Here is a 10,740-nt window from a genome sequence, read left to right as displayed (position 1 = left end):
GTAATTGTATTTGTCGTTGTAAAATTGTTCGAAATAATGCACATCGTCGTGCTACAGCACAACAACAACAACAACCAGCAACAACACAAGCATCATCACCATCATCTTCAATGAATCCACAATTAGATATATAAAAATTTGTAAACATTTTTAGTAAAATTAATTGTAAATATAAAAATTCTAAAAAAAAAAAAATTAAAAACAATGTACATAAAAGCTATTTAAAACCATATTTTTTGAATAAAAAAAAAAATTGGTTTTTAAAACAGCAATCGAAAAGTCGGATAGACACGGGTAAAGATTTCAACAAAATAAAAATAAAAAAAAAACTGAAAAAACATTAAAAATAAATAAATGTAAAATAAAATTATTAAATAAAATCAAAAAAATTTAATCTATACGGAAAATTTTAAAAAAACAAATCAAAATATTTAATCAAAAAATTAGAAAATTAATTAATAAGATTATATCCAATTTCGCTTTATATAAAAAAAAAAAAAAAATAATAAAAACAAAAATATCTAAATGTTAAATATAAAATTATTTATTTTAAAAAAAAAAGTATAATTTATCAAACCGAATTCGTCGGGACCAATCAGAGTTAATTAACAAAAAAAAGGAAACAAAACAAAATATCGAAGGAGAAGTTATAAAATATCTTTAAGAAAAAATAGGAGAGAAGAAAAAAATTCAGAGGAGGCGTTTCGAAGAGTATAAATTTATATATATTTTTTAAGTAGAGTTCACAAAAAAAAAAAAAAAAATCCGATAATAAAACTAATAAAATAAGTTAACCAAAACAGATAAGCAATAATATTGTTGAACAACACACGCTCCCTCCCACCTATCTATCTGACTTTGTATAGAATTTCATAATAAACAAAATAAAATAAAAAATCAATTAAAACGTCCACCGTATAAGAAAGTTACACTCATCTAAACATAAAAAAATTTCACAAAAAATACAACAAAAAAAATGGATTACATGCAACAATTTGCATCGGCAAATATTAATAGCAACATAAACACCGGTAACATTAGTACCGATGATTTCTTGGCAATATTCTCATCAAGTCCGTCAAGTCCAACGGATTATCAACAACAATTCACCAATAACAACAACATAACCGCCGCTTCAACAACAATATCAACAGCATATGGATCAGGATCATCTCCAGATCCATCATTGTCATCTGCCATTTATGGCACAACCACATTATCCTTCAACGATACCCTGCTATTTATCAACAACAACTTCAATACAAATAGTAATTATTTCTTCACCAACAACAATACGCCTAACGGTAATGTAACGACCACGATACAATACAATGATACTTATCCAAGTGGCTATACATTGACGCACATTATTATCGCGTCGATAATCGTTACGATACTAATGATTATTATTGTAGTGGGAAATATGTTGGTGATAATAGCGATAGCAACCGAGAAATCGTTGAAGAACATACAAAATTGGTTCATAGCCTCGTTGGCAGTGGCGGATTTCTTTTTGGGTTTAATAATAATGCCATTTTCATTGGCTAATGAATTAATGGGTTATTGGATATTTGGTAGTTGGTGGTGTGATATACATTCGGCAATGGATGTATTGTTGTGTACGGCATCGATAATGAATTTGTGTTTAATATCGTTAGATCGTTATTGGAGTATAACGAAAGCGGTTGAATATTTGAAATCAAGGACACCGGCTAGGGCGGCATTGATGATTGCATCGGTGTGGATAATGTCGGGATTGATATGTATACCACCGTTATTGGGATGGAAGGTGAAACGACCGGAAGGCAATTTGCCTCAATGTGCGGTAAGTTTTCCTTTTTTTTTTTTTATTTATTTATAGAATTTTATTTAAGTGAGATAGATTTTTTATTATATATTCAGTCTTATCTCTTGGGGGATATATTCTTTGATAGGACGAGGATTTATATAAATATTCCTTGTCAAAGTGAACTTTTGACATTTTTCAAGAGCAAACGTAGACGATATGGGTATTATATATATATGGGTTCTGTTCTGAATTGTGAATGATTATTCCACAGGTGGTTGAGTGGCAATAAATAATATTGAATTTTTGTTATACCAGACATAAGTGGAAGTCGTGAAAGGAACTGAGAGAGAAAAATTGGCGGAAAATAGTATAAATTCGATTTATTTATTTTCAACTAGATATTTTAAGACATGCGAAATTCTATTTTATAAAGTGAAATGAAACATTATTCGTTGAGTGATGTTTAGAGGATATTTATTCAGTAGATAGTCTAAGGAGTATTTTATTAGATTGGCTTTATATAGGGCAAAAGTTTACTATGAAATAATTTTTCTAAATTTATATGAAAAGAAGAATGTTATCGATACTAAATTACTTACTTAATTTTTAAATTTGACTTTAAGCCCAGTCAAATAAGGGTTTAACCTCGGAATTAATGCTAATAAAAATTTGATTTTGGTCAATATCTTCGTTTTGGCAGGGTTGGGTTCGATATCCCGCTTTTTATATTCCCATTTTTTAAAATCCCGCTTTTAAAATCCCGTTTTTCATTATCCCGCTTTTTTATTCCCGCTTTTTAAAATCCCGATTTTTATAATCCCGTTTTTTACTATCCCGACTTTGCAAGCAAAACTAGTTGTTTTATTTTAAAAAATCGCGCGATTTTTTAAAATAAAACAACTAGTTTTGCTTGCAAAATCGGGATACTAAAACAAATTGTTCTAAACGCATTTAATTAAAACCTTTAACAAAAAATATAATATATAAAAAGAATAAGAAAAAGTAAGGAATGTGATACTAAAAAGAAATCAATTAACAAACTCATATTTATAGTCTAAGAGCCGGCAGCATATTTTGGCAGTTTTGATATAACCGAAATTCGAGTGTGCACATATCTAGATATGCACCACAGTATATCAACGGAACAAGTCTGGCAGTGATCTTTTTCAGCTTTCCCTTGCCAGACGCATCCAAAGTGCAGCAAAAAATCAATTTTTGGCGTTTGGGTATAACCGAATAAATGATACACCAAAAAATCATAAAAAATCCCCTGATTTCGAATCTGTGGGTACCGCAAGTTTCTTTTTCAGCTTTCCCCCCGCCAGACCGCTTTAAAGCATTTTTAAGTGCATTTTTCTAATAAAAAACCTAATTACTTATTTTCTGTTAGGTATAACCGTATGATGGTAACAAATTAATATTCTATGTCTATTCCAGGTCCAGAAAATATAATTTTTAGCCAGCTATTTTTCAGCCTTCCCTCTGCCAGACGCATCCAAAGTGCAGTCAAAAATCAACTTTTGGCGTTTTACTAGGTATTACCCCAATAAATGATACACCAAAAAATCATAAAAAATCCCCTGATTTCAAAAATGTGGGTACCGCAAGTTTCTTTTTCGGCTTTCCCCCCGCCAGACCGCTTTAAAGCATTTTTAAGTGCATTTTTCTAATAAAAACCCTGATTACTTATTTTCTGTTAGGTATAACTGTATGATGGTAGCAAATTAATATTCTATGTTTATTCCAGGTCTAGAAAATATAATTTTAAGCCAGCTATTTTTCAGCCTTCCCTCTGCCAGACGCATCCAAAGTGCAGTCAAAAACCAACTTTTGGCGTTTTTCTAGGTATTACCCCAATAAATGATACACCAAAAAATCATAAAAAATCCCCTGATTTCAAAAATGTGGGTACCAGAAGTTTTTTTTTAGCTTTCGCCCCGCCAGACCGCTTTGAAGCATTTTGAAATGCATTTTTCTAATAAAAAACCTAATAGCTTATTTTCTGTTGGGTATAACCGTATGATGGTAACAAATTAAAATTCTATGTCTATTCCTGGTTTAGAAAATATAAGTTTAAGCCAGATATTTTTCAGCCTTCCCTCTGCCAGACGCCCTTAAAGGTTTCCCAAACAGGTTTTTCCATAGAAAAAACACCTAGTTTCTGTTTCTTCTTATAAAATTGAAATAATATTTTTTTGTTTAGAGTAACCATATGATGGCCAAATATTAACTTTCTCTGCCTTTTCCTGATTTAGAAAATGTAAGTTTAAGCCAGTTTTGTTTCAGCCTACCCTCTGCCAGAGGCCCTAAAAGGTATCTCAATAGTACGGGAAAGTTAGATTTTGCTATATGGGGCATGGGGGTCTGGGAAAAAATCCGAAATGCATTTTGATTTCAGGGCTTGAAAGGCATAAAGACACGAGTCGTAAACCAAATTTTGTTCAATCGCACTAAGAGTCATTTGGCCGCCATTTTTTTTTAATATAAATTTAAGTTTTTTACATAACTCGCGTATTTTTGAACCTACAAAAAAAACAATGTATGACAAACTTGAAATAATTTAATTTTCTACAATATATGTTAAATAACATTTTTATCCCTTTGGTTTAAAAGTTAGGGTGTTTTTTTTAAACACGTCAAAAAGTGATTTTCTTATTTTTGTCATATCTCTTTTACTTGAGCGTTTTTAAAAAAATTTGTTCGTTGTAAAAGTTGTAGATCTTTTAATTACCTTCATTTGTTACAATATTGGTTTTTCGATTTGACAGACCGTTTTCGATCTGTAGGCAAAAAACTTCAAAAAATTGCAATTTTTTGTATAGGGACAAACAAAATGATTCTTGGTGCGGTTGTACAAAATGTGGTTTTAGACTCTTTCGATCCCTGGGTTTATGCTCTTTTAATCCCTGAAGACAAAATGCATTTCGGATTTTTTCCCAGACCCCCATGCCCCATATAGCAAAATCTAACTTTCCCGTACTATTGAGATACCTTTTAGGGCCTCTGGCAGAGGGTAGGCTGAAACAAAACTGGCTTAAACTTACATTTTCTAAATCAGGAAAAGGCAGAGAAAGTTAATATTTGGCCATCATATGGTTACTCTAAACAAAAAAATATTATTTCAATTTTATAAGAAGAAACAGAAACTAGGTGTTTTTTCTATGGAAAAACCTGTTTGGGAAACCTTTAAGGGCGTCTGGCAGAGGGAAGGCTGAAAAATATCTGGCTTAAACTTATATTTTCTAAACCAGGAATAGACATAGAATTTTAATTTGTTACCATCATACGGTTATACCCAACAGAAAATAAGCTATTAGGTTTTTTATTAGAAAAATGCATTTCAAAATGCTTCAAAGCGGTCTGGCGGGGCGTAAGCTAAAAAAAAACTTCTGGTACCCACATTTTTGAAATCAGGGGATTTTTTATGATTTTTTGGTGTATCATTTATTGGGGTAATACCTAGAAAAACGCCAAAAGTTGGTTTTTGACTGCACTTTGGATGCGTCTGGCAGAGGGAAGGCTGAAAAATAGCTGGCTTAAAATTATATTTTCTAGACCTGGAATAAACATAGAATATTAATTTGCTACCATCATACAGTTATACCTAACAGAAAATAAGTAATCAGGGTTTTTATTAGAAAAATGCACTTAAAAATGCTTTAAAGCGGTCTGGCGGGGGGAAAGCCGAAAAAGAAACTTGCGGTACCCACATTTTTGAAATCAGGGGATTTTTTATGATTTTTTGGTGTATCATTTATTGGGGTAATACCTAGTAAAACGCCAAAAGTTGATTTTTGACTGCACTTTGGATGCGTCTGGCAGAGGGAAGGCTGAAAAATAGCTGGCTAAAAATTATATTTTCTGGACCTGGAATAGACATAGAATATTAATTTGTTACCATCATACGGTTATACCTAACAGAAAATAAGTAATTAGGTTTTTTATTAGAAAAATGCACTTAAAAATGCTTTAAAGCGGTCTGGCGGGGGGAAAGCTGAAAAAGAAACTTGCGGTACCCACAGATTCGAAATCAGGGGATTTTTTATGATTTTTTGGTGTATCATTTATTCGGTTATACCAAAACGCCAAAAATTGATTTTTTGCTGCACTTTGGATGCGTCTGGCAAGGGAAAGCTGAAAAAGATCACTGCCAGACTTGTTCCGTTGATATACTGTGGTGCATATCTAGATATGTGCACACTCGAATTTCGGTTATATCAAAACTGCCAAAATATGCTGTCGGCTCTCGGTCTATTACTTTAAAGTTTCAGAAGAACAATCAAATCGTGATAATCAAATAGATTAATAATAACATAAAATGATCACAACATCTTAAATTAAGTACACACTACATAATCAAAAGAAATTTCATTTAAATATAATTCAACTTATATTTGGATGCATTTCAACAATTTTGATATTTAAATAAATGAAATTTCTTTTATTTGTGAACTCAATTTAAGGCTTTAATCATTTTATGTTCTTATAAAAGAAATACCGTTTTCATAATGTGTTGCAGGTACATATTGTGTGGGGTTTACTACGCAAAAAATCAGTTTTACTAAGTTTTTGTCTATTTCTTATGATTTTTTTATTTGTGAATTAAGCATGTATTTTGTAAAAAAAATCGGGATTTTCGGAATTTGACGGGATTTTAAAATGCGGGATTTCAGAAAACGGGATTTAAAAAAGCGGTAAGTAAACGGGATTTTGAAACTTTTTTTCGGGATTTTCGAAAAACGGGATTTTAAAAAGCGGGATTCCGATACGCTCCCGTTTTGGCATTCTATAACTTACCTCAAAAGTCTAGAAAAGTCCGCAAGTCACCATTTTCAAGATCAAACCGCGAAATTTAGATTTTCGAAATAAGCAATAATAGACAATGGTATTATATACACACATAAGTGTCTCGCGTGGGTTGGGTTCGTCTATTTCTTATGATTTTTTTTTATTTATGCATTAAGCATGTATTTTGTAAAAAAAAAAAAACGGGATTTGCGGGATTTGACGGAATTTTAAAATGCGGGATCATAATTGATCGGGATTTTAAATAAGCGGAATTTCAGAAGACGGGAATTAAAAAATCGGTGTTTTAGTAGACGGGATTTTGAAACTTTTTTTTCGGAATTTACGAAAAACGGGATTTTAATAAGCGGGATTCCGATACGCTCCCGTCTCGCGTTAGAGTGCATGAATCTAGATTAGTAAAATATAATATGTAGGTAAAGTTTTAAAAATGAACAAAAGTGACGAAGCGTAGTAATGTACATTTTTATGTAATATAAGATTTTGTCCAGATTGAATAATGCAAATCCGACTATTAAACTCAAATTTCTTACAAAGAAAACTCCGACAAAAACTAACTCCCGAGTTAGTAGGTAGAACCATTATTTTAAAAGATCCTTCATTATTCCCCTTTGACATTAATAAACTGTCTATAGTTTTAAATAATATTTTCCATTAAAGATAGAGTTTGTTATATTTTTCCCAGGATTGGTAGTAAATCTACGATACTAATGGAACTCTCGGTAAGACCGAGTGAATAATACGTGTTTTTCAAAATGGCGGATGCAATAAAACACCAAATGTTCATTTGTACAAAAAATTAACCACTTCAGGTTACAATTTTTTAAGAATTTTCTCTATTCATTGAAGGAAGCTAATTGGCTGCATTTTTCACAATTTCCTTTTTTATTTGATTGTTTTTATTTTTTTTTTTTATCATCTGACAACATTGTAGTTTGTAGGTTTGAGCTGTCATATATCGGATATGCCACGAAAAAAAAAGAAATACAATTTAAGAAGAGCACTTGTTCTGAGGCATCCTTTAGTTATTAAATTTTATATTTATTATACATAATATTTTTCGAATTATTCGAAAAAGAATAAATACATAATACATACTTTTTTTCTTTTTCACATTCTTTTTTGCAATTTAATATTTTAAAGAAATTTATAAATAAATTGTAACAAAATTGAGAAAAATTAGCTACTATTCTTGAAGTGAAGAGTAAAAAAAAAATAATTAAAAATAATAGTTTTTTAAAAATCGAAATTATGTATAGAAATCTTTCCAAACATAAATTGATAAATAAAATAAAATAGGTTGAATCACGATTTAAGGATCTTTGTAAAAGAACCCTTTTTTCAAAATTTCTATTACTATTAACACGCTTTGCTAGTTCCTTAGATTTTGACCAAAAACATCTGCCAATACAGACATTGAAAATCAAATTATTCCTTATTGTTTGGTCCCGACAATTGTATATTTTTTTGTCACAAATTGTTATAAATCTATAGGTCAAACAGTGTTTTATATACAAAATAGTAGGTACATGTAGGAGTACAATAGGCTGGGTCACAGATGTATGGAGAAATTTTTTTTGCTGATTTTTTTACGGGCACAGTGATGAAAAGGTGCCAAACTGTGAATAGAACAATAACATAAAGTTTGGTTATAATCAGACTTTATCTTCTGCCTCCGGTTGCCCAGCCAAGTTCTCTATGAACTTTGGTCCTAAAGCCTTAGGAAAAAACTCAGGCCTTTTTCGAACCATTCTAACTTTTGTTTCAATAATGTCAACATTTCAAACTCGTTTTATTTGTTAACATAGTCCAAATCAAGCTCCTCAAAAACTTCCAGCTACATAGGATTAGTAGTTTCTGAGTAAAAGGCCTTAAAAAATCGCAAAAAGAGTAGCTGATTTACTCACTAACACACTAACTAACATATGATAAAAATTATGGCAAACTTTTAGTTTTCATAGAAACTTGTTATGGTCATGGATCTTGAAGTACATAAAAGGAAAAAAATCGAAAAATTGAAATTTTACATTCAGGGGGCGTGGTAACCGCCCATTTTGGCAGAATTAATATCGATTATTAAAAAGTATACTTCTGAATACCCTAGAATCTTGAAACTTGGTAGAATTGTAGTTAATGCAAAGGAAACATATTCAAACTTACGATTTTCTACCTTGGAGGCGTGGTATCCCCTTAAAAATAATAAAAGAAAGATATAATGTTTCATAAATTAATTAACAAGTCTTAGAAAAATGTAGTTTTGGTTTTTTTTTTTTTAATTTCTCAAAAACGACAAAACATTTTTGCATCCGGTTTTCTGTTTTTGCTTACAAACAAATAAGATCATTGAATTTTGAAAACTTAAATAGTACTTAATCATATCAAATTAAAAAAAAAATTAGTTCGCAAATTTAATAAAATTTTTTTTCAAAATTTTGATTTTGAAAATTAATTACTTTTTAAAAAACTGTTTTATAAAACAGCTTTATTTGAAAGCAAAATAAAAAAGAGATTTTGGGCTTAACAAAAAAGGAATAATATGTTGTTGTAGGTACAACCGTTGATTTTTAATAATAATTTTTCCTAATTAAATAATTTTTTTTTAGAAAATTGCCACTCCTGACTAAACGGGGGCGAATATTAATCCCCTCCAATACGATTTTTTTCTTGTCCGGACCCAACCTACACGCTTAAGGTTTTTGGCACATGCTCTTGAATTAGATTTTATAAGAAATGAGATAATAATCAATTAAGCAAAGCATGTGTGGTTTTTAGGCAAAAATCAGCTTTTTCAAAAATTAACCCACAATCCGGAGGCACTTAAAGTTAAAATAATGAAATGAAATTTTACTTATACGCTAACCGAACCATTTAGCAACTTTTAATCGCTGAGCCTTTTTGAAAATCCAAAAAATTGTATTTTGACCCACCCTAGAGTACAACCCACATATTTATAGATATTAATATTTGTTTGTATACTTTTGGTTTTCAAAAGTGTTTACTTTGAAATAATGACAATATTGAATTGAATTCTGTTAATTGAAGTTTAAACATAATATATATATGAACATTTTAATATACGTCAGTAATCAAAAATATCTCCTCATGGGCTTTTAATATTAAATAAATTAGGATATTTTGAAGTGTTTAGCAAAGTCATCAATCATGATACTGCTCTTATCTTTTAAATACACAACAAAGTCAATCATAATAATGTCATTTTCAAGTTATTTATTTATTTTTTTTTTAATAATTGTGAAAGTATTATATTATATTATTCATAATATATGTAAGTACTAAATTGTGTATTCATTATGATATACTTTTAAATTTCAAGGAAAAAATCGTGTTTCCATACTTTATAAAGATTCTTACAAAACTTCAAATAATTCATTTCTCTTTCCAATGAATAATCTATCTCCTATGTTTGAAAGTCGTCAACGGGACACTTAGGTGTATACGTGCTTTTTGGGGTGTTGCATTTTTGTAATAAAAAGGAACTGAAAACAATTTACGAATAGATATTGCAATCAATCCAGTCAACAAATGCTCATGAAATCCTTTTTTTCGCGGGACAAAATTATTTTTCATTGAATATGTTTGGGTACATAGCTTTATTATAAAATACAATTTGTTAGGCCGATCGGTGTCGCCATCTTTAAAAGGACGTTGCACATTGGAGTGTTTGCAGTAAAAACCTGGTCAAAAGTCGATTTTCTGAAAATCAAAATTGACACCAAAAAAGTTGTCTAAGGGGGTGCAAAATAAACATGTGTCAATAACCTGCATTAATTTCTTTGTTTTTCGATCGTGTCTTGTTAAAAAATGAGTTCAAAGTTAACTGTTACATCAAGGTACCTCATTTTTATTTCAATGCGAAGTACTTTGGTAAGTGTTATTCAATATGCGATATGGAAGTGTTGTGATAGAAATCTAAAAAAAAATAAATTCAGTTATTTATTAACGTTATTAATACAGTTTTGGAATTATTAGATGGCGTTTTCTATTTGAATTCGGGCTTAGAACATGTATATAAAAACTTGTTATTTTTGTTAAGTTATTACTTGAACTTTAATGATTTTGTTTTAGTAGGTATACCCCGTTATTCTGCGAGGAATTGAAACTTATGAGTAAGTTTATATATTCTT

At 30.3% G+C, this 10,740-nt stretch overlaps 1 protein-coding gene across 1 annotated transcript in view; it reads left to right on the top strand.

Moving 5' to 3' along the window:
• Positions 1-501: 501 nt before the first annotated feature.
• The window catches only part of LOC129916516 (alpha-2C adrenergic receptor), a 297,933-nt gene continuing 287,694 nt past the window's right edge, over positions 502-10,740 (top strand). Inside the window, exon 1 of the mRNA XM_055996515.1 lies at positions 502-1,825. Coding sequence (XP_055852490.1) covers positions 977-1,825 — 849 coding nt within the window. The 5' untranslated portion in view covers positions 502-976. The remainder of the gene's footprint in view (positions 1,826-10,740) is intronic.

Source organism: Episyrphus balteatus, chromosome 3 (assembly GCF_945859705.1).
Source record: "Episyrphus balteatus chromosome 3, idEpiBalt1.1, whole genome shotgun sequence".
Classification (NCBI taxonomy): Eukaryota; Metazoa; Arthropoda; class Insecta; order Diptera; family Syrphidae; genus Episyrphus; species Episyrphus balteatus.
Note: the sequence above shows the minus strand (reverse complement) of the source record. Positions and strands in the feature narration are given on the sequence as shown.